Source organism: Mauremys reevesii, linkage group 24, assembly GCF_016161935.1.
Source record: "Mauremys reevesii isolate NIE-2019 linkage group 24, ASM1616193v1, whole genome shotgun sequence".
Classification (NCBI taxonomy): Eukaryota; Metazoa; Chordata; order Testudines; family Geoemydidae; genus Mauremys; species Mauremys reevesii.
Window position 1 is genome coordinate 15,969,273 of NC_052646.1, and position 23,948 is coordinate 15,993,220.

The 23,948-nt window shown below is 57.8% G+C and overlaps 1 protein-coding gene across 3 annotated transcripts; it reads left to right on the forward strand.

Moving 5' to 3' along the window:
• Positions 1-6,526: 6,526 nt before the first annotated feature.
• Positions 6,527-23,175, forward strand: LOC120389978 (sialic acid-binding Ig-like lectin 12). 3 transcript variants are annotated; one of them, XM_039512156.1, is made up of 10 exons: positions 6,527-6,686; positions 7,721-7,789; positions 9,001-9,354; positions 10,519-10,782; positions 11,205-11,486; positions 19,355-19,442; positions 19,822-19,861; positions 20,995-21,025; positions 22,307-22,353; positions 22,626-23,175. In XM_039512156.1, the coding sequence occupies exons 1-10, from the start codon at positions 6,587-6,589 to the stop codon at positions 22,689-22,691; spliced, it is 1,341 nt and encodes a 446-aa protein (XP_039368090.1). In that variant the 5' UTR covers positions 6,527-6,586; the 3' UTR covers positions 22,692-23,175. The 3 variants fall into 3 exon arrangements, 1 of the variants encoding a protein (XP_039368090.1); XR_005591001.1 differs by lacking the exon at positions 19,355-19,442 and having other exon boundaries at positions 22,626-22,688; XR_005591002.1 differs by lacking the exons at positions 19,355-19,442; positions 20,995-21,025 and having other exon boundaries at positions 22,626-22,687.
• Positions 23,176-23,948: the final 773 nt, after the last annotated feature.

Sequence of the window (23,948 nt, forward strand, 5' to 3'; positions counted from 1 at the left end):
CTAAACAGCACATACCCTTCCATACCTGTACTCCAGTCATGGCTACCGTTCCACCATGTTTCAGTTATTCCTACGATATCCGGTTTCAATTCTCGGACCAGGAGCTCCAGTTCCTCCATTTTGTTACCTAAGCTTCTCGCATTGGTGAACAAACATCCTAATTTTTGCTGTTTGGCTCCTCTCACCCTTTTCACCCAACTTGGTAGGGACACAGTACTACCAGTATGACCTGTCGGTCTAGTATCTGTCCCCACAATGACATGTGGGAAAATGGGGAACACAGAGAGCTCCCCTCATCTGGTCAGAGCAGTCCCAGCTCCAGCTGGCTCTGAAATTGACGGTAGATCTGAGAACCGGCTGGGGGTACCACTGATGCCTTCCAGCCCCACCCCCAGCTCAGCTCTGCCCAGTGTCCCAGTGGGGAGGGGGCACAGACTGAGTCCCTGGCATGGGGGGAGCTGGTATAGGGGAGGCGGGAATGGGGGGCTCAGAGGACCCCAGGCCTGGGGGTTAATTTGGGGGGCCCTGGCGCAGAGGGGAAACGGGGGCACAGAGAGTTCCTGCTAAGGGGAAAGAGGTTTCATGGAGTCCCTGACCTACAGGGAGGTGGGAGGGTGGCACACACAGAGCTGTGGGGGATGGGGAGAGCTCTGCCAACATCTGCTATGAAGTGCGCTGCCCCCTAGTTGATTGTTTCTCCTGAGCCCCACGGTTCTCCGCCCCAGTGCACCCCAGGAGGCTGGGTTAGCCTGGGAGCACAGGAGGGTGGGGAGCGTCTCTCAGTGTGTCTGGATGGCACTTGGCACAACAGGGCTGCACAGAGCTGGGAAAAGAACCCAGGAGTCCTGGCTCCCAGCCCACCTCCCCCGCTCTAACCACTAGCCCCCACTCCCACCGGCAGGAGAAGGTGCAATTACCTTATAGCGCGTCCTGCAGCCGCGGCTCCAGCAGCCGATCTGGCCGGAGGGAGCTGAGCAATCAGTGCGGTGGCTTTGGAGGGCGAAAGGGGAAGTGGCACCGCATGGGATGAGGAGGGGGTGAGATTTCTGTGGGTCCCCCTGGGTGGTGAGCTGGGGGGGCTGGGCCCCAGAGCACCTTGATGGGCGGCTCCAAACTTCCCCTTTCACTGCAGGTGCAGGGGGTTGTTCAGCAGCGTCTGAGTCCTTCACTTTCCTCTCTCTGGCTCAGCAGGGCCGGGCACGATCCGGGCAGGGAGGGGAGATGGGCAGGGAGCAGGGTGGGGGAGGGGCTCTCCCCTGGCAGGCAGGACTGGCCCCAATGCCCCAGCCCGGCACTAGGGGGCGCTGGGCCACAGGGGAATAGGAAGGTCACTAATTGCTCAGGAGATCCCAGCCCAGACCTGCGCTCAGCCTGGGGCACAGACACTAGGGGCCGATGGTGCCCTGGGCACGGGGGTGGGTGGAACAGACAATCCTACCTGGAGCCTCAGCCCCGTTCCATGCAGAGGGGCCTTCCCTGGCCCCGGGTCCAGGTCCCCCCCGTGGGCACAGACAGAATTACAGCGAGGGGCGGCCTGGCCTGGGCTGCGGGTTCCTCAGCACTGCGGGGCTGCGGGCTGGGCCCAGGCCAGCGCATAAACTAAAATCATTGGCTGCCCCCTGCATTCCCCCAAGTGTCTCCCCTCAACCATCCCAAACCACCATCCGTCACCACCTGCATTTCCCCATCTCCCACCAGCCCCCCACAAATCACCCCACACGTCTCAGCAGCCCCGCGGCCCTGAGTGCTCCCAAGTGTCTCCCACCAGCCCCCCAAACTATCAGCCTCTGCCCCCCGCAAATAACCCATAGGGTCTCCCACCAAACCACTGGTCCCAACCCCCCCAATTATCCCAAGTGTCTCCCGTCATCCCCTATTTCCCCATGAGTCTCCCCGCCCCCATCACCCACCCCCTGCACCAGCCCCATCCCTGTTCCCAACCACACAGCCCAGCTCATACCCTCCGCAGCCTCCTCGGCTCCTGCCTGCCTCTGGCCTCTCACGAGCAGTTAACAAACCCCCACGTTAACAAGGACGAGGAGCAGGATGGCAACCACAACGGTGACAGCTCGTCTGCGCCGGGCGATGGCGTCCGGCTATGGGATCGGCTGCATAACCAGGTATTTTACACCTAGGGCTTGTCATAAAATAATTTCCTAACCAGAAGGGAGTATAGCTTGGATACTGGCCCGATGGGGGCCACGTATGCAAGGCTCATCCCTCGGTGGTGCAATGCAACCACCTCTGGGGAGGGGTGCGTGGCTGTTTGACAGCTCACAGCAATGCAGACGATGGTTTCAGGGCAGGATCAGAGGAAGGTTCCTGTGTGGAGCTGACACATGTGGGGAGAGTAAGGGAGGGGGAAGGGAACAAACTGTTGGGGTGCATCAGGGACCCCAGCAGGATGTCCTGACCCCTTGGGGGAGAGCCATGTGGGGGAAGGGTATCACAGGCACAAGGGGCAGGGTCGGGGTTCAGTGTCTCAGCTGGGACCAGCAAAGCCCCATAAGCAGAGATCAGCCCTGATGGCAAGGGGAGAGCCCCCTACGGAGCCCCCCTCCTTTCAGCACAGCCACCACTAGGGCCACCCTGGGGCATCGGGGCCAGCCCTGACTGCGACGGGAGAGCCCCCTGCTTAGTCCCCCCTGGCCCATCCTTCAGCTCCGCACCCCCTTGCGCTTCCTCTGCTGCTTCCTCTCTGATAACTAGATTGTTTATCAGGTCCCGTCTCTGCGTATCTGTGACCACAGCCTGGGCACAGCCAGTGTCTGATGTTACCCAACTGCTCTGAGAACGTCTCTCTGGGTAATGGGGCAACTGTCGGTCTTCACAGACATGGTCAGCTCCCAGCCTGCTGTCCTGGGCAACACAGTATGGAGAGGGTGAGGAGCCCTCAGTGGTGAAGGAACAAGTTAAAGACTATTTAGAAGCGCTGGACATGCACAAGTCAATGGGTCCAGATCTAATGCATCCAAGGATGCTGAGGCAATTTGCTGATGCGATTGCAGAGTCATTGGCCATTATCTTTGAAAATTCATGGTGATCACGGGAGGTCCCGGATGATTGGAAAAAAGGCAAATTTAATGCCTATCTTTAAAAAAGGGAAGAAGGAGAACCCAGGGAACAGCCTCACCTCAGTCCCTGGAAAAATCATGGAGCAATTCCTCAAGGAAACCATTTTGAAGCATTTGGAAGAGAGGAAGTTGATCAGGAACAGTCAACATGGATTCATCAAGGACAAGTCATACCTGATTGGATAACAGGCTCTGTGGATATGGGAAAATGTGGATGGAAAGCTGGCTAGATTGTCGGGCTCAGCAGATAGTGATCAATGGCTCCATGTCTAGTTGGCAGCCGATATCAAGCGGAGTGCCCCAAGGGTCGGTCTTGGGGCTGGTTTTGTTCAACATCTTTATCAATGGCCATGGGATGGATGCTCACACTAGGGGAGAGGTAGATACGCTGGAGGGTAGGGATAGTGACCTAGACAAATTGGAGGATTGGGCCAAAAGAAATCTGATGAGGTTCAACAAGGACAAGTGCAGAGTCCTGCACTTAGGACAGAAGAATCCCAGGCACTGCTACAGGGGACTGACTGGCTAAGCGACAGTTCTGCAGAAAAGGACCTGGGGGTTACAGTGGACGAGAAGCTGGATATGAGTCAGCAATGTGCCCTTGTTGCCAAGAAGGCTAACGGGATATTGGGCTGCATTAGTAGGACCATTGCCAGCAGATTGAGGGAAGTGTTTATTCCCCTCTATTTTGAGTTAAGACAACAGCTTTGGGAGTGTGGGTTTGTGTTGCAGCAGGCTAGAGTGTCTGGCTCAACAAGGCAGGGTCCTGGAGTCCCAGGCTGGCAGGGAAAGCAGGCTCAGAGGTAAATTCAGCACCTCAGGTGACAGTCCCAAGGGTGTCTCTGACCAAACCCATCAGTTACCTTCACCTGAGCTCACAGTAAAAGCATTTACGTAAAAGGTGGCCGTGTTACGGTAAAGTTGGTTACACACAGACAACTGCTTAGAGTCAAACAACAGACCAACATTGTTACCAACTGGATAGATTCTATCTCCACCTTTAGAAGCAGCAAAGAATCATGTGGCACCTTATAGACTAACAGACGTTTTGCAGCATGAGCTTTTGTGGGTGAATCCCCACTTCTTCGGATGCAGGTCTCCACCTTTGTTGCTGAGAGGAGCTGGTTTTTCAGGATGATACAGTTCCTGTTGTGCCTTTATTCTCTTGAGTTGGAGCTTAAGTTTGTCCACTTTTGCCTTAGTCGATTGCAGGAACTAGAAGCTATCTGCCATTCTCTGTTCATGTTCAAACCCAGGCGTTCTCTCTCAGCAGCTTCTCCTTCCATATCAGCTATTTTTTGCTTTTATTCAAGTCCTAGCCGCTGGTTTCTCACTGCAGGCATTTTCGCTGGGTCTGCTTCCTTATCCCTGGCAATTAATAGATTTTTCACTTCCCTCTCTGTAAGCACAATCCTTCCAGGCTTTTCTGTCAGGATCTTGATCAGGGGTCACTCACTGTAACTGATTTTTAACCCTTCAACTCTCCAATATCAAAATTAAATTTTAACAAGCACGTGGTTCCGATCTAAAACCCAGATATCACATTCAGGGCTAGGATGACCAGACAGCAAGTGTGAAAAATCAGGAGAGGAGGTGGGGGGTAATAGGTACCTATATAAGAAAAAGCCCCCAAAATCAGGACTGTCCCTATAAAATCAGGACATCTGCTCACCCTATTCTGCATGTACCAGCAGAACTGGGACCTCAATCTTGCGACTCGAACTTCCCCTGATGAACTCTAAGCAGATCTGAGATGACGGAATCAGGACCCAAGGGTCTTTTATACAATCTCACGTCCTCTTGGACAAGGTGTCCAGCCCTGGTATGGGGCCGTATCCCCAGGGCTTCCTCCCTGGAGACACCATCTCCCTGGAGCCTCCCCAGGCTCAGTCCTTACTCAGCATCACAGTGTGAGAGGGAGCCCGGGTGTGAGGGAGCAGGGAGCGGGGCGGATTTGACCTGGGAATGTTGCAGGGGGTTACATTGGGGATGGGGAACTTCCCTTGAAGAAGGATCCCTGAGCTGTAACCTGAGCCAGGAGGGCGGTTGGGAGAAGTGACACCTTCTGGCCCAGAGACTGGACAAAAGCGAGGAGGAGCTGGGGGGTCCTGGTTGTACCTACAAGCTCTGTTGTAGCCTGTGCTCCTATTGTCCAATAATCCTTCAGTTTTACCAGCTGGCTGAGAGTCACGGTGAATCGCAGGAAGTGGGGGTGCAGGGCCCTGACTCCCCCACGCTCCGTGACACAGGTTGGTTAGCCACAGGGCTCAGCAATGCCCCAGATCCAGGTTGCACCCCAGGGAACCTGTCACAGTGGCTGGGAGCAGGGCCGGCTCCAGACCCCAGCGCGCCAAGCACGCAGGAGGGCAGCAGGCAGCTCCGGTGGACCTCCCGCAGACGTGCCTGCGGAGGGTCCGCTGGTCCCGCGGCTCTGGTGGAGCATCCGCAGGCGTGCCTGCGGGAGGTCCACCAGAGCCGCGGGACCAGCAACCGCCAGAGCACCCAGCTGCGGCATCCTGCCCTGCTTGGGGTGGTGGAAATCCTAGAGCCGCCCCTGGCTGGGAGTCAAAACTGCTGGGTTCTGTCCCCAAGTAGGAGAGGGGAGTGGGGTTTAGTGGCTGGGAGTCAGGACTCCTGGGTTCTATTCTTGGTTTTGCCCCTGGGGGATGGGGACCCTCCTCTCACTCCAAAGGCTCAGTGGCTCCTCAGAGGTTTTGAGATCCCAGCTGGCCGGTGCTAGAACAGGGCCAAGCCTCATCCCTTCACCAGGGTCTCTCAGAGCACAGGGGTCATGGGCCTTCTAAATATGACCCAGCAGCCCCATTTCATAGACTCTAGGACTGGAAGGGACCTCGAGAGGTCATCGAGTCCAGTCCCCTGCCCTCATGGCAGGACCAAATACTGTCTAGACCATCCCTGATAGACATTTCTCTAACCTGCTCTTAAATATCTCCAGAGATGGAGATTCCACCACCTCCCTAGGCAGTTTATTCCAGTGTTTAACCACCCTGACAGTTAGGAACTTTTTCCTAATGTCCAACCTACACCTCCCTTGCAGCAGTTTAAGCCCATTGCTTCTTGGCCTGTGGCTGGGGAGTCTCTGGGGCTGGACGGGGGGATTAAAAGGAACAGGCACCACCACACACGCACCCCATGTAACCAGCGCTGGGGCTGAGCTTTCGCAATTTCCAGAGAGAGGGGAAGTTTCTCTGCTGCAGACAGACAACAAAGTGAAAGGCTCCCAGGGGAAAAATGGTGCGTGGAGCCAGAACCCCCAAGTCCTGACACGCAGCCCCCTGCTCTAACCACTAGACCCCATACCCCTCCCCCAGCTGGGGATAAAAACCAGAAGTCTTGATTCTCAGTCATTGTAACCACTAGATCCTATTGCTACCAAACCAGGAAGTGTGTTCGTAGCCTTTAAAGGCAACATACGATCTCGGTTCCCTTTCCTCCCCTGAGCCACCAGCCACTCACAGCGCCTGGGGCTCCTGCCACACATGTAGATAAATATGATTCCTCGATACCTGCCCCAACCTCCCTGCTCTCCCGTTAGTGTTATCGGTGGGATCAGACTGGAGTCCCAGCTGCTAACCCAGGCCCAGGGCCCAGGTAAGAGCCGCTTCTCCTTGTTTTGGGGCAAAATGTCAGATTTGGGGAGAATGATTCTTCACATCTCTACATCACTGAAAGGAGATTAAACAGTGAGAGTTTCTTGTGGGAGGGGCCCCAGCTGAGATCTGGGCCCTTTCGTGCCAGGCACTGCCCAGACACAGCCAGAGACAGTCCCTGCCCCATAGAAATTACAATTAAAATAGACACTAGGTGGGAGAAAAAACTGAGGCACAGGGAGGAGCAGTGACTGACCTGCTATTGTATGGTGGGTCCATGACAGATCTAGGACTAGAACGTTCTCAGAGCAGTCGGGTAACATCAGACACTGGCTCTGCCCAGGCTGTGCTCACAGATACACACACACAGATGGGACCCAATAAACAATCCAGCTATTGGAGAGGAAGCAGCCGAGGAAGCGCTGGGGGTGCGGAGCTGCAGGATGGGCCGGGGGGCTCTGTAGGGGGCTCTCCCCTGGCAGTTAGGGCTGATCTCTGCTTCTGGGGCTTTGCTGTTCCCAGCTGAGACACTGAACCCCGACCCTGCCCCTTGTGTCTGTGATACCCTTCCCCCACATGGCTCTATCCCAAGGGGTCAGGATGCCCCCCTGGGATCCCTCCAACACCCCAAATTGATTTGTTCAATTTCACCTCCCTGACTCTCCCTGCACATGTCAGCTCCACATAGGAACAGTCCTTCGGTCCTGCCCTGAACCTGCCCTCCGCGTTGCTGTGAGCTGCCAAACAGCCACGCGCCCCTCCCCAGAGGCGGCTGCATTTCACCCCTGATGCCATGAACTCTGCACACATGGCCCACAAAGCACACGGGGATAAAAATGCAACCAATCTTTGCTCCGTTGGGCCAATCTCTGGGCTTTATTCCCTTCTGGTTAGGAAATGCTTTTACAAAGGGCTCTAGGTGTAAAATCCCTGGTCACGCAGCCGATCCCACGGCCGGACGCCATCGCCCGGCGCAGACGAGCTGTCCCCCAGAAATGCTGCAGGTGACTCATTCCCGGCCCCTGTCCCCCCCAGGCCGGCTGAGCGCTCTGTGCTGGACGGAGATGGCCTGGGTGCTGGTCGCTGCCTTTTGCCTTCTGAGCGGTGAGTAATTCACACAGACGCGCCGCGCTGCCGCCCAGGGGGCCGGTGGGGACCGTTTCCCAGCCCTGGGAGTGCGTCTACACTGCCAGGAGGGGGCTCGGAACCGGGTTCCAGCGCAGGGAAGTCCCAGCCACTCGCGCCAGCGGCTCCAGTTCAAGCCCAGGGGGCATCTGGCCTTGAACCTGACCCCGAGCGGCCGGGTCCTCGCTGCTGGTTTCACCCGGAGGAGAACACGCCTGGTTCTCAGGGCAGAGTCAGCCTGGTCTAGCCCCGGCCACCCTGGGCTGAGCAGCGAGGGCCTCAGCCGCTCTCGGCCCCCGGGCTGCCGTTTGCCCTGTGCCACATCCTGCCTCCGGGCTTCTCGCTGCCCCGGCGAGTCGGGGCGTCTCCTGGGCCGGCCTGGAGAGCTCTGCTGCCTCCCCTGCCCGTTCGCCCAGCTCCGGCCTGGCTGGGCCCTGCCCGCGTCTGCACCCAGCTCCTTGTGCATGGGAAGCACCTGACCAAGGGCTGCCAACCCTCTAGGATTTTCCTGAGTATCCAGGACTTAAAGATTAATCTTTAATTAAAGATTGTCATATGATGAAATCTCCAGGAATTTGTCCAACCAAAGTTGGCAACTCTAACCTGACCCCTCGCCGGTGCAGTTCCTCCTGCCGTCAGGGCATCTGGCCCAAGGGCCAAACACCCAGCTATGGGGCGGATGAACTGAGAGGGGATGAGGGGTGCACTGAGGGGCGATACTGGGAGGTGAACTGAGGAGGGATTTAGGGGGACTGAACTGGGGGGGTGAACTAATGGGATGCAGAGGACAGATTAGATTAGAAGGGGGGCTGCGCAGCTGCGGGGGAGGAGGTCAGCCTGGGCTAATGGGAGAGCTCGGGGGGACCGGAGTGATTCGGGGGCTGGGGTGATTAATTGCTGGGCAGGTGATGGGCTGATGTGTGGGGGGAGGCATCTGAAATTCCCCTTCCCCAATTCACGGGGGGGCGCTGGCTGGGCTCACTGTCACCCCCATTCCGGGAGAGGGTGGGGGGCTCAGGCAGCCCCACAACACAACATCCCCCATTGTGTTCTAAAGCCCCTGGTTTGGGGGCTGAGCTGATGCTGGCCTCTCCCGGCGGGATCTGTGCGGCAGCCCAGCCTGCAGGGCGGATTACCCAATTCACTGGGGCTGGGCGCCGGGTCTGACCCCCGATTCCTGTCCCCGGCAGGTGCCTGCGCCCAATACTGGAGTGTGACACTCGCACCAGGGTCCGTTGAAAGATGGGCCGGCTCCTGCGTGACCATCCCCTGCTCCTTCACCTACCCCACAGGGTGGACGGTTAGTGCCGTGATCTGGACACGGGAAGGGGATCAAACCGTGTATCACTCAGATGAGGCTCGTGTCCACGCTGACTTCAAGGGGCGCGCCCGCTACCTGGGGGACCTGCAGCACAACTGCTCCCTGCGGGTGGTGGGGCTGCGCCCCAGCGATCAGGGCACCTACCACTTCCGGTTCGAAGCAGCGGGCGATGGCAGGAGTGACGCATGGACGGGTCGGACAGGACAGCGGCTCAATGTCTCTGGTAACCAGGACCCACCACCCCCACCCCTCCAGGTCTCTCTCTCTCACACACACACACACACACATGCTCCATTTCTGCCTTGCTCTGAAATACAAGTGCTTAGAGATGGGGGAGTGGTTAGAGGAGCGACCAGGAGTCCTGGTTTCTCTCCCCAGCTCTAGGGAAGGGGGTGGGGGGTGCTTACACCATGGGGGACTTGTGGGTCAGATTCCTGGTCTGTGTTGTCAGACCCGCGTCCCCGTCACTCTGTCTAACCCTTGGCCTGTGCTGAAGAGCTGCTGAGACTGACCCTGCAGCCAGCGTAATGCAGCAGCCATGAGAGGCTCTCGGGGGGAGCCCAATAGTGGGACTGGGACCCTGCAGGACCCCCCGGCAGAAGAGCAGGAGCAGGTAAAATGTACTTAGTTGGGGGGTGGTTTCAGGTGGGCAAAAAACCAGGCTGTGGGAATTGGTAGGAAAACACTAAATCTCACAAATGTACCAAGAGTCGCCTACTGGGGAAATTGCTAAATATTTTGTTTGAGCTTCTCTTTCCTCTCCATGTTTCTCTCCCTCGCTCCAAATCTGGGGAAATGCACCGGCCCAAGGCAGGTCAGAGACGCGTTCTGTGATAACAGGAGTTACAGTGTGTTTGTACCTGGCTCAAGCAAGATTTGTTTGATTCTTTTAGTGGTAAAAATTGGGTCTGAATTCCGTTGGTATCGATCATATCTTCACCCACCAGTTTCTGTTTGTCGGTCGGTTGGTTTTTAGCAGCATGGGGGAATCTGTCTCTCTTGCGGGATTTGTGGGATCGAAGGTTTTTGTGGCTGGGAGGGGATGAAAATGCAAAAACCAAAGCCGGGCACTTGAATAACAGGAACGGGACAGAATTCAAAACAGTCCCGCTTAGGGCTCTGGTCTGAGGCCCGATGTGTGGTGCCCGCAACTGGCGGCTGCCCCCCTCCAGGCAGACCCAGCGCTCCCTGTGTCTCAGGCCAAATTTTGCTGCTCTCCCCCATTGCCATGAGCCCTCATTGCCCCGGGCAGCCGAGCTCCCAGGCTGGGCCGCGCCCGCCCCCTGGGGGCTGCTCCCTGCTCTGCAGCCAGGCCGGGGCCCCTGGGAGGTGCCAGCCCCAGGGCCCAGCAGGGTTCAATGGCTCCTCACCCTTCCTCTCCTCACAGACGATCGGTGCCAGGCCTCCCTGGGGCGCCGACTGGAACCGGGACCCTCCCTCACCTGCTCCGTGGGGGCCGCCTGCCCCCATCACCCCTCCTGGTATGACCGAGATGGCGCACGGCGGAGCCCAGAGCAAACCCCGGGCAGGGCTGGGGTGACCGAGCTGCAAATATCCCCGTCCCAGCTGGGCCCCGGCACGGCGCTGAGATGCCAGGTGGATGGATACAGGGATGAGTGTGACTCTGCCCAAGCCCAGCCCCTGGGGACAGGTGAGCTCTGCTGCTAGACATGGCATGGGTAGAGCAGGGGGGCTGGAAGCCAGGACGCCTGGGTTCTATCCCTGACACAGGGAGGGGAGAAGAGGGAGGACTAGTGGCTAGAGCTTGGGAGCAGGGAGTCAGGATTCTTGGCTTGTATCCCCATTTTGGGGAGGGGGGCGGTCTAGTGGGTTAAGGTTGGGGAAACTCAGTGTCAGGACTCCTGGGTTCTTTCCCCAGCTCTGGCAGGGGAGTGGATCTGTCGGTGAGAGCAGTGGGTGCTGAGAATCAGGACTCCTGGGTTCCATTGCCTCAAAAACTGTCATCTGGCTTTAGCAAATATTCCTGCCCCGTGGGACTGGACGGGAGGGACCTGCCCCTTCGCTCAGTCCCGGGGCCTCTCTGACAAACTCTCACCCGACTCTCGCCCTCAGTCGCCCCCAACGTGCCCATGGTCGAGGTTTCGTGGCCGGCAGGGAAGGCAGTGCTGAGGGAAGGCGACAATTTTACCCTGCGCTGCCAGGCTGCTGCCCTGCGGCCCGTCGCCGGGTACGTCTGGTCCCGCGGGGATGTGTGGCTGCCAGAAGCCGGGCAGGATTTACGTGTTCGCAAGGCAGCCGTCTCTGACGGAGGGAGCTACGCGTGCGGGGTCTGGGTCTCCGGCCCCGGCTGGGGGTATCTGAGCCTCTCTGCGAGGGAATCGGTCGAAGTTCAGCGTAAGTGTCGAAGGCTGGCGAGAGCCTCCTCCCTCACAGCCCCCGATACGCCCCACACGGCCGCCTGGAGCAGCCCCGCGTGCCCCCACCTCATCCCCCTGCTTCACCCCACCCACCTCATGAGCCCCAGACTCACATTCCACCCACACCTCCTAATAACCGGGTTTGGTCAATCTCTCTGCTGCTCCTCTAGGCTGCCCCCCCCTCCTCTGCATCACTCCCATGGCTGGGCCCAGCAGCGACACATTCAGTTTGTGCCCCCCCCACACCTGCCCTGGGCCCCCAGCCTCCGGGACACTGCCCATCCCCCAACCTGACCCGGGGCCCCTTTCCACACTGAGCTGGGCCCTGTCCCCTCCCACCTTCCTGGGTGTCCAGCCGCCTCTGTGCCAGGCCCTGCCCCTCCATCTGCCTTGTGTCCCCAGACCCCTCTGGGACCACCTCTGCCCCAACTGCCACAGACCCCCAGACCCATATGGGCTAGTCCCCGTCCCACCCCTCACCTGCCCCAGGCCCCCAGCTTGCTCTGGGCCAGACACGCTCCCCTCCCCAATTGACTTGAGCCCCCAGACCCTTCTGGGGGACCCCTCCCCCTTATCCCCCTGCCACCCTGCCTGTTCTCACCCCCAGGAGCCACATGGGTCAGGCCCTGCCCCTCACCCCCTGCCCTGGATCCCTTCCCCCCTCTGGGCCAGGTCCCCCCACTCTCCGTTCACGTCCCGTGTCTCTGTCTCGCCCCCCAGACGCCCCCACAGGTGTCTGTGTTACAGCAGCGCCAGGCACCAGCCTGCAGGAAGGGGAATTGGTGACGCTAACGTGCAGTTACACCAGCAGCCTCCCCGCCCCCGACTCCTACGCCTGGTACCAGGGCGGCCGGCAGCTGTGGGGATCCCAGCAGGAAATGGGGTTTGTGACGCAGTAGGGAGCGGGGTGGACTGACCTGGGAATGTGTCTAATTTTACTGGGACTGTCTGCATGGGGAATGGGAGAGCAGGGGGTCACTTTATTTGAGGGACGATACCTGAGCCTGTAACCTGAGCCGGGAGGGGGATGGGGCCAGGTGCCACCTTTGCCCGAGACACTGGACAAAGGCTGCAGGAGGAGCCAGGGGAGGGTGGCAGGAGATGGTTGCAGGGGAGTTTCAGTTTGAAGCTGGCTGGGGAAATGAAGGGAAACCCCAGGGTTGGGGTCTAAGCTCCCTGCCCCCCAGAGGGACCTGGCTGAGGGGCCCTGGTTGTACCTACAAGCTCTGCTTGGGACTGTGCTCCTGTCGTCTAATAAACCTTCTGTTTTACTGGCTGGCTGAGAGTCACGGTGAATCACCGGAAGAGGGGGGTGCAGGACCCTGACTTCCCCCCACTCCATGACAACTGGTGTCAGCGGTGGGATCTACTGCACCCCATGGATGGCGCTTCCTGCAGTAAGTGACTGGGAAGCAGTGAAACGAAGGGGGATTGACGGGGACCAGGCGTGCTGTACTGAAGACTCAGCGAGGAGCAGGTGGTGGAGGAGCTACGCTTAACCCCTGAGAGTTGGGGACCTGAGAAGGGCTGGAACACAAGGGGTCCCCCTGGAAACCGTGGGGAGCGGCAAGCACCCAGGCCTGCGAGGGGCCAGCAAGCAGGTGTACAGCAAGCGCCTTAAGAGCGACCTGGTGGCGCTGTGCAGGCAGAGGGGGCTGCGCAGTGGGAGGCTCACCAAAGAACAGCTGATTGCCCAGCTGGAGGAGGAAGGTCGCTGGAATGAACCGATCTCTGTCTCTGAGGGAAGCAGCCCGGCAGATGCAGCACAGGCACCGGTGTCTGTTCCAGCTGGGAGTGGTCAGCCAGCTGCTGCGGGCTTCCCGAGACCCCTCCTACCTATCCTAGGGGAAGGGCTGGGAGGAGCCCAGTGAATACCACGGGCACTGTGACTCCCCTGGCCAGCAGAGGATCCTCCCGGTGGAGCTCCCCATCGCTGGAGCTGAGGCGGCTGAAATGGGAGAAGGAAATAAGGCTAAAAGAGCTGGAGTTGAGACAGCAGGAACTGATGAAGGAGGGAGCAGAACGGGAGAAACAAAGACAGCATGAAAAAAACAGAGCAGCATAAAGAGCGACAGAGACAGCATGAGCTGGAGCTGGCCAAACTGTGGAGCAGCCACCCCCCGGCTGCGGTGAGTGAGGGGGACCCAGGACTGCATGAAGATTTGATAAGTGCGTCCTGGCCCAGCATAAGGAAGGGGAGGACAGAGATGACTTCCTGAATGCCTGTGAGACGGCCTGCGAGCTGCACAGGGTTGACCCAGCAGAGGCTCCAGTTTCTCACCCCCTTACTGGACCCCAAAGCCGTGGCGATGTACAGCCGAATGAAAGGGGCGCAGGCAGGGAACTATGAACTGTTGAAAAAGGCCCTGCTCCGCGAGTTTGGGCTGACTCCCGAGATGTACCGGAGTGAGGGTAAAACCCCTGAGGTCACATATCTAGAACTGGCCCTCCGGATGCAGGGATACGCCCACACGTGGGCAGATGGGGCCCCAGCTAGGGAGGATGTGCTTAACCTAATGGTACTGGAGCAATTGTATGAACAGTGTCCATCCAACCTGAAGCTGTGGTTGGTGGGCAAAAAGCCAGAGGACCTGCGATGCGCAGGGCGGCTGGCTGACGAGTCTGTGACCAGCCAGTCAGGGGGTGGCAGGGAGAAGGCCCAAAGGATCAGATCCACCATGATGCAAAGAGAAAGTCACCCTGGGACCTCCCAAAGGGGAACCCTGGAGAACCCCCTCCCAAGGGGAACATCCGGCGTCAGGACCAACCGACCGGCTCGAGGGGACCAACGGGACATGAGCTGCTATTACTGTGGCCAGAGAGGCCACATACGGACCCAGTGCCCCAAGCTCAGGGACAGACTGAGCAGACTGAACCCACACAGGGTTAACTGGGTTGTGACCCAGCTGGATGAGGGGCTGGCTTCCCAGGCAAGGGGGGCTGACAGCTTCCCACCTGCTCAGGAGGGAGGAGTGTCCCAGACCAGCGTCTCTGGGGGGCTGGATGCTCCAGACACAAGGTTATCATTTTACAAGGTGGGCGCAGGTCTGTCCCTGCAGAGCAAGTGCCTTGTTCCCCTGAAGGTGGAATGGAGGAAGGTCAATGGATACTGGGACACGGGCGCTGAGGTGATGCTGGCCTGGTCTGAGGAGTTAGCTCCAGATCGGGTGATGTCCAACACCTACCTGACCCTGACGGGGGTGGGCGGGACATGGCACCCATTCAAGGTGCCCGTGGTGAAGGTACATCTGAAATTGGGGGCCAAGAAGGGCCTCAAGGACTTGGGGGTGCACCACCATTTGCCCACTGAGGTGTTAATGGGGGGCTACCTAGAGAACTGGCCAAGCAACCCCCAGGGTGCCCTGGTCGTGACCCATAGCCAGAGCCGGCAAGAGGCACGACACCCTGACCTCGGGATGCACACCGGATGCACAGAACCCTACCCTAGTGGGGAGGAGGTGACCAGGAACAAGGCTCAGAGGGGCTGCGGCTTCTGACCCAGCCAGCGAGAGGGAGCCGGTCCCCATCCCTTCCCCAGCCGCTGAGTTCCATGCCGAGTTGCAGAAAAATCCCTCCTGGCGGAAGCTAAGGGACCTGGCTGACCTCAGTGCGGTACAAACCATGGGAAGAGGTTGCAAGGAGAGGTTCCTATACCGAGAGTGGGCTCCCCCAGGGGAGATGGAGTCATGGGGGATCAGGAGGCAGCTGTTGGACCCCAGAAATATTGCTGCAAGCTCGTGTACCTGGCCCATGACATCCCTCTCGCAGGGCACCAGGGGATCTGGCGCACCAGGCAGAGGCTGCTGCAGAACTTTTACTGGCCTGGGGTCTTTACTACTGTCCAACAGTATTGCAAATCCTGTGACCCCTGTCAGAGGGTGGGGAAGGCCCGGGACAAGGGGAAAGTGGCTTTGAAACCCTTGCCCATCAGAAAGGAGCCTTTCCAGAAGGTGGCTATGAACATAGTGGGACCTCTCAGCAAAACAACCCGGTCGGGTAAGAAATACATTCTGGTGGTGGTGGATTTCGCCACCCGCTACCCCAGGCAGTGCCCTTATCGTCCATTAAAGCAGACACCGTGGCAGATGCCCTGCTAATCATTTTCAGCCCAGTGGGGTGTCCCAAGGAAGTCTTGACAGACCAAGGGTCCAACTTCATGTGAGCCCTGCTCCGGTGCTTGTGGGAGAAATGTGGGATCCGGCACACCTGGGCCTCAGCGTATCACCCCCAGTCCAATGGGCTGGTGGAGAGGTTCAATGGAACGCTAAAGATGATGCTAAAAACATTTATGAACCCGTACGTGCAGGATTGGGACACGTACTTACCTCACCTGCTGTTCGCGTACAGGGAAGTACCCAGGATTCTACCGGGTTTTCGCCTTTTGAACTGTTATACGGCAGAAGGGTAAGGGGACCCCTAGCCCTGATGAGAGACAAATGGGAGGGGAAGACCACCCCCGATGAAAAGTTAGTGGTGAAGTATGTCCTGACTTTCCGGGAAAGACTTGCTAAGCTCATGGGCCTGGTCAGGAAAAATCTGGCCAGAGCCCAGAGGAAGCAAAAGGTCAGGAATCAGGTGATGGGTCTCATCCCCGTGAGGAAAAACAAACTCCAGGCTGCCTGGGACGGTCCTTTCAAGGTTGTCAAGCAACTAAATGAGGTAAATTATGTGGTGGAGCTGTCGAACCGGGCACACCACCGCCGGGCGTACCATGTCAATATGATGAAGCCATTTTATGACAGTGAGAATGTGGTGTTGGCCGTGTGTGGACATTGGGAGGAGCAGGGAGATGACCCTTTAGTAGATCTATTCCCTGGGACAAGAGCTGCTTCCCCCCTGGAAGCAATTCCCCTCTCTGATCGACTAACCCCTGCCCAGCAAGCTGAGATCAGAGGGGTGCTGCATCTGTACCAACAGCTGTTTTCCAACCAGCCTACATGCACTAATCTGACTGTCCACCGGGTGAAGACCGGATCGCACCCACCTATAAGATGCTCCCCTTTCCGAGTCACAGGAAAAACTGTGCAGGAGCTAAAAAAAGACGTCAGGGACATACTGGCTTTGGGGGTGATCCAGCCCTTGGGCCTCGCCGGTAGTGCAGGTCCCCAAGAAGGACGGGTCGGTCCAGTTTTGTGTGGACTATCGAAAGTTTAATGCCATCACTGTATCCGATGCCTACCCCATGCCCAGGCCTGACAAGCTCCTAGACAAGCTGGGAGAAGCTCGGTACCTCACTACCATGGATCTTACCAAGGGCTACTGGCAAGTGCCGCTGGATGCAGATACCAGGCTGAATTCGGCCTTCATCACCCGTCTGGGGCTCTATGAGTTCCTGGCCCTGCCTTTGGGCCTCAAGGAAGCGCCAGCCACCTTCCAGCGCCTGGTGGATCAGCTACTGAGAGGGGTGGAGAGTTTTGCTGTGGCGTGTATTGACAACATCTGCGTCTTTAGCCGGACCTGGGAGGACCACGTGTCCCAGGTTGAACAAGTGCTGGACCGACTCCAGGAGGCTGGGCTGACCATAAAGGCTGAGAAGTGCAAGGTGGGGATGGCTGAAGTATCTTACCTGGGCCATCGGGTGGGACGCGGCTGCCTAAAGTCGGAACCAGCCAAGGTGGAGGTGATCAGAGACTGACCCACTCCACAAACCAAAAAGCAGGTCCAGGCCTTTATCAGGATGGCGAGGTACTGTCGAAGGTGTGTGCCCCACTTTAACTCCATAGCCACCCCCATCACTGAGCTATGCAAGAAGAGGAAGCCAGACAAGGTGGTCTGGACCAAGCAAGTCCAGAGAGCTCTCCGGGCGCTGAAGAAAGCTCTGGTCAGTGGCCCAGCTCTGGCAAACCCAGACTTTAACAAGCTCTTTATGGTGTTCACCGATGCCTCAGACACAGGGCTGGGGGCGGTGCTAATGCAGGATAACAAAAAGGGGAAGAAACACCCCATCCTGTACCTAAGTGTAAGCAGAGACAGGATGAGCTTTGACAGCTGTGGGATCCTCGATTTCTCTGTTATTGGGGCAGAAGGAATAAAGTGTTGTCACCCTGATTATGTGAACGAGGGACTATGAACCAGTTTTATGACAGAGGGACTCACCATCAACTAAGTAGCACTCATTAGACGAGGGACATGGGTTCCAAACCCTGGTGAATTGAGAGAGGTTGGGGACTGGTATGTGTATGTATGAGTCTGGGTCCCTCTTTGAGGGCCAGGAACACCAATTGCATCTCTTCTTGTCTCCACTGTTGAAGAGCAGCATTAATTTTGATTCCATTAGGAATCTAACTTGAGCTGAGCTGAGCTGAATCTACTCTGGGCTAATAGTGCCCCAGTACTGGGGCTCCCCTATACTAAGCTGAAATCACTAAAAGAGCTGAGTGCTGTGTTAACTAGTGCGGGTGCCAGAAGATCTATTGCTAAGCAGCTAGCAGAGCGGGGCAGTTTACAGCACAGTTGGAGCAGCCCGCAAAGTGGAGCTGAGTGGCTCATGGGTTGGCTGGAGGAGCGGCACAGCTGGTGGCGCAGCTGGTGGAGTGGAGCCGGTCGTGGTGAAGGCTGCAGCAGAACTCCACGGAGAGGCAGAGCAGTTGGCCCAGACCCATGTAAGGTGCCCCTTAACTCCCCGTGTGCCCCCCACATTTCCACCCAGGCGGTGGGGGTAAAACTCTGCAGATAAACTTTTGAACTCTGGGACTGCTCTGACCAGGAACAGAGACTTTTGGGTTGTTGGACTTAAGGATGATTGGACTTAAGACCCTGAGGGGAAAAGGACACTGCCAAACTTACTTGGTGGGTCTTTTGCTCAGGGTTTGTGTTATGAATCCTGTTTGTGGTGTTTCCCCAATGTAATGCCACATTGTTTCCCTCCTTTATTAAAAGGATTTTGTTACACTCAGACTCTGTGCTTGCGAGAGAAGAAGTGTTGCCTCCTAGAGGCGCCCGGGGGCTGGGGTGTAATTGTCCCAGGTCACTGGGTGGGGGCTCGAGCTGGTTTTGCATTGTGTTATTGAAACGGAACCCCTGGATACTGAACCCGGCCCTTGTTGCTGCCAACTCAGAGGGGCAGAAGGGTTACATAAGCAGAAAGTTCCTACCCTGGGAGCAAAACTATGCGGCCATCACAAAGAAATGCCTGGCCATGGTGTCACGGAGTGGGGGGAAGTCAGAGTCCTGCACCCCCCACTTCCTGCAATTCACCGTGACTCTCAGCCAGCCAGTAAAACAGAAGGTTTATTAGACGACAGGACACAGTCCCAAGCAGGGCTTGTAGGTACAACCAGGACCCCTCAGCCAGGTCCCTCTGGGGGGCAGGGATCTTAGACCCCAGTCCTGGGGTTTCCCTTCGTTTCCCCAGCCAGCTTCAAACTGAAACTCCCCTGCAGCCGTCTCCTGCCACCCTCCCCGCAGCTCCTCCTGCAGCCTTTGTCCAGTGTCCCGGGCAAAGGTGTCACCTGGCCCCATCCCCCTCCCGGCTCAGGTTACAGGCTCAGGTATCGTCCCTCAAATAAAGTCACCCCCTGCTCTCCCATCCCCCATGCAGACAGTCCCAGTAAAACTAGACACATTCCCATGCCCGTGCGGCGTTGCTGTGCGGCTGTTACCCAGCTGCTCTGCCCCAGATATGGCTGCATCTAAGCACCAAGTTACCCATCCCTCTGCAGTGGCAGCGTGCGGCTGCTTCGCAGCTGCCCCACCCCAGAGGTGGCTGCATCTTAGCACCATGTGTCATGCTCCATCCCCAGGCAGCCTCACTGTGTGGTTGTTACCCAGCTGACATCCATCAGCAAAAGGGGTTCAAAAATCTGCTGCAGGGTTGATCCAATAACCCTCCTTTCTCCTTTCCAGTCCCCGGGACACCCACATACATCATAGGGCTTACTGTTGTGCTTGTCCTGTTACTGCTGGTGGGGCTGGTCGGCATCACAGCTTGGAGGTATTTGCGCTTTGGCAAACCGGTAATATCCACATCTCTGATCTCTGGCAATCCCCATCCCCTCCCCCTGGCCTTTGCCGGAGAACCCCGCGCAATCCAGGACTGAGAATTGCTGAGCCAGTGCAGATGCATCGAAACCCAGCTGGAGGAGGTGATTGAATGGTGGTGGTCGGGTCCCACACAGATACCTGACACCTGCAGGGGGCCTGGGAAGGGCTGGGTGGCCTCCTGGTGAAACGGCTGGGCTGGACGTCAGGAGAGCAGGGGTCGAGCCCAGGCAGGAGGTTCTGTTTTGTGGGAGCCTTTGTCCTGTTCCTTCCCCCCTGAACCGAAGCAGATGATGTTTTGCCTCTGAGCTGTTGGTCTCCTTTCTTTGTAGTAAGATGCGGCGCAAACACCAGGGAATGAGCAGCAATGCGGTAAGTGCGTCTATGGGGCTGGGAGCCAGGACACCTGGGTTCTATCCCCAGCTCTGCTGCTGAGTCACTGCCTGACTTTAAATGAGCTATGTCCCTCAGTTTCTCTCTCCAGGAAATAGGATTATAACACCCCCTCTGAGCAGGACAGGTCTTTCCGATCCCCTGGGTAGTTTATTGGGGTGGGGGGGATTATGCGCATTTTCCTTTGTTATTACACATCACCGAGCCCTCCCAGAGCAGGGACTCGCGGCCTCACTTCTCCCTGCCTTGCAGCACCAGCCCCCCAGGTAACAGCAGGGCCTGGCTCTGGTGTACTCTGCAGGGGGTGGGTTTGGGGTGGAGCCCGCACATTAGGAGAATGTCCCCAAGAGTGAGCTTGATCTGTGTGTGTGTGTGTGTGTGTGTGTGTGTGTCCCTGGTGCCCTCTGCTGCAGGCCATGAGACCTGCTCCGTGTGTGTGTCCCTGCTGGAGGGGGGAGCCCTGTTCAGGGCAGGGCCTGGATTGCAGCCAATACCCCTACAGCAGAGGTCCCCAAACTGTTTCTGGCGCCCTCGCTTACCTATAACGGGATCTGTCCATGTCCCCCAGCCCCAGGCTGGGAGCGAGGCCAGAGTTGCTGTTGGAAGCTGGGGTTGGGGCCGAGGATGGGACTGGGGCCAGAGCTGGGATGGGGCAGAGCGGGGCTGGGTGGCTCTCCCTCCCCACCCCCCATGGGGGCTGGCTCTAGCCCTGCCATGCCACCCCGAGAGTTCCCCCAGGCCCTCCCAGGGTGCTGCGCCCCACAGTTTGGGGACCACTGCTCTACAAGGGAAAGGCCCTGAGCCCCCTTCCTGCCCCCCACCCCGAGCCAGCCAGTCCCCTGCTCTGGGGCTGGATTGGAGCCAGTGCCCCCTGGAGGGAAAAGGCCCCATTCCCCAAATCCATGACTCATGTCTGGTCTGGGGAGCTTTAGCCCAGGGGTCCCCCCCAGCCACTGACCCACAGGGGTTCTGCGCTGTCGACCGACGCAGCCTGTCCAATCCCCAGCCACGGCGCTGCAGCCGACCCAGCGCTAGCAACCAAATGCCTCGCGCCATCCCCAGCCCCCTAACGTTCTCTCTTTCCGTGGCACCGGGCAATCCCACATCTACAGCCAGCCGAAGAACATGGGAAAAGTACCACAGGTGAGTGACTCATTCCTCTGTGTACATGGGGCCCAGGACTCCTGGGTTCTATCCCTGGCTCTGGGAGGGGAGTGGGGTCTAGTGGTTAGAGTGGGGGGGAGGGGTGGGCTATGAGTCTTTAGTCTGTTCCTACAAGGAAGCCCAGGACTTTCCTTCTTACCCATCACGTTCACACTGATCCTCGTCATCCACTTTCTCTCCTCCTGCTTCTGCCTGGGGTTCGAGGCGACCAGTCTCAGCCCATGCAATCTCTGTCCAGGATCCTCACGCACCCTGCGAAGGCCGGGCTGATGGCAGCGCTGTGTTTATACAGGACGGTGCCACTGAAATCTTTCTTCTCAGGGTCATACCCAGGGTTCAGGTACCAGGCCAGGGAGTTGATGGTCGGGTTATTTGTCCTTCTGGGGTTCAGGAGGCAGGACTGATAGTGGCACGGGATGGACAGACAGGCCCCCGTCCAAGCGATCTGGGACACGGGCACCTTGGCAGATTGGTCAGAGTAACACAGGAAGCCTGGAAGCAGCAGAGTGACAGAGATGGCAGCGAGGGGCAGGCTGGCCGGGCACTTCCGGTGCCGAACTGGGACTCAGGAGATTGGGGTTTGATTCCCAGCACTAAACTCCCTACTCAGCCAATGGTGTGGCTCTGTGCCTCAGTTTCCCCATCTGTACAATAAGGAGAATCCAGAAGTCCTGGCTCCCAGCCCCCCCCTGCTCTAATCACTAGACCCCACTCCCCTCCCAGGGCTGGGAGAGAGCCCAGGAGTCCTGGCTACCAGCCTCCTGCTCTAACTCTGTAGCTGCCGGATGGGTTTGCCACAGTGCAAACAGTGTCGCATTTCAGCTAAACATGGGGCACCCGTTGCCCACTGTGTGGGAGGCTGCGAGTCCGTGTGTAGCTCTCGCTGGTGCATGGATCCATCTAGGAGTTGGACATGCGGTGACAGTCATCACTCAGCTGGTGACTTTAGTACAATTGAGCAGAGACAGGACTTGTTCCTGCCACTGTCTGTGTTACTGGTCTGGGCCTCCCTGTGTCCCGGTGACTCTGGATCTAAACCAGGCCGAGGTGACTCTGCTGAAGGGAGATGGCAGCCGCCAGCGCCGCCCCTCACTGCTGTAATGTCACCTCACTGGCATTCACTTTAGATAAAACCAAAGGCTATAGGGGGTGGGCAGCTGGTGGTTTGAGGGGGCTGGTGGGAGACACTTGGGGGATTCAGGGGGCTGGTGGTTTGGGGGGCCCCAGATCTAATAACAGAAACTCTTTTCCCTTTCCCAGGAGATGCTGAGTTTTCCCACAAGCCAGAGACGGAGTCACCCTATGAGGTGAGTGCAGGGTCTGTTCCCTCCCTCCGGGCCCCGCTGCCCCCTGTTGGGGGGGGGGGGTGCGGCTGCAGCCTCCCCATCCCCCGCAGTGCAAATCCCTGCCCCCTGCTGGGTGGAACCGGCGCTGCCTGAGTGTGTGTGTCACACCCCATCCTGCTACCGGCTCAGGGGAGATTCCCCCAGCCACAGAGTGTCCGGTCCTGGCAGCACCCACCCCGCTGGCCCTGGGCCCGTCGAGCAGGGATCTCACTGGCTCTCTGTTTGGGCTACAGGAACTCCAAGGACGGACCCAGGATATTTACAACGAGTTGGTCTTACCCCAAGCCGGTTCCCGCTAAGCTCTGCTGAAATCCCAACCAGCCGGGGACCCCTCTGCACGGCCGGGACCTTAAAGCCATCGCTCAGTGGGGCCAGATCCCAGCAGGGGTCCACAAGCGCCGACTTTCCATTGTGCCGGGGGGTGCTTGACCCCTGGCTCTGCCCCAGGCTCCACCCCTTTCCTCAAGGCCACACCCATTTTCCCCAGTGGGTGCTCCAGCCCCAGCACACCCATGGAGTCGGCATCTATGCTGGGGTCAAGCAGCCATAGCTCCATTGGAATGAATGGGGCCAGACCCCTAGTTGGGGTGCCGTGGCCGTCACTGCACTGGAGAACTCAACTGGGAATAAATAGCTCCGAAATGCAGGGATTGGGTCATTTATTTTTCTGCATCATCTTTATAAAAAACAGTGGAAATACCTGTGACGTTCTGTAGTTCGTGGGAACACCCTGCACCCCCACGTTCTGTGCAATCATGCAGGGCCGGCGCTTCCATTAGACGATCCTAGGCGGTTGCCTAGGGCGCCAGGATTCGGGGGGTGGCATTTTGTGCTCTCCCCACGGGGCGCACGGGAGCTTCCGGTTCCGCTTCCGTCGTTCCGCCGAAGAACGACCTTCTGCCGACGTGCCACGGAAAACAGCAGCAGGCAATTGAGCAGCTCAATGACTGCCGCTGTCGCCTGCGGCATTTCGGTGGAGGGTCCTTCTTCGGCGGCATGACGGGAGTGGAACGGAGCCCCTCGAATTCTGCCTAGGGCGCCAGAAAGCCTGGCGCCGCTCCTGCAATCATGCAATCAGGTGTCTTCGGAAGGCTCATGATTAACTGTTGTTATAGTACCTTAAAGACTAAGAAATTTATTGTAGAATGAGCTTTCGTGAGCTACAGCTCACTTCTTGAGCTGTAGCTCACGAAAGCTCATGCTACAATAAATTTGTTAGTCTTTAAGGTGCCACAAGTACTCCTGTTCTTTTTGCGGATACAGACTAACACGGCTGCTACTCTGAAACCTGTTGTTATAGTGATGTTATAGTAATTGTTGTTGTTGTTACAGTAATGTTATAGGCGTGTTATAGGTTATAATTTCATGTATATAGTTATGATGCTGAAAATGTGTTTTCATGGCTTAAGATAAGCCCAAGCAAAAACTCCCCAAGAGCAGAGGGGCAGTTCACACCTCATCAGGGCATGGACGGGACAAACCCAGCCCAGCCTCACAGGAGCAAAGGACACTGGCCTAGGCAGCAGCAAAAGAATCTGTTGGACTCTGGCGTGAGT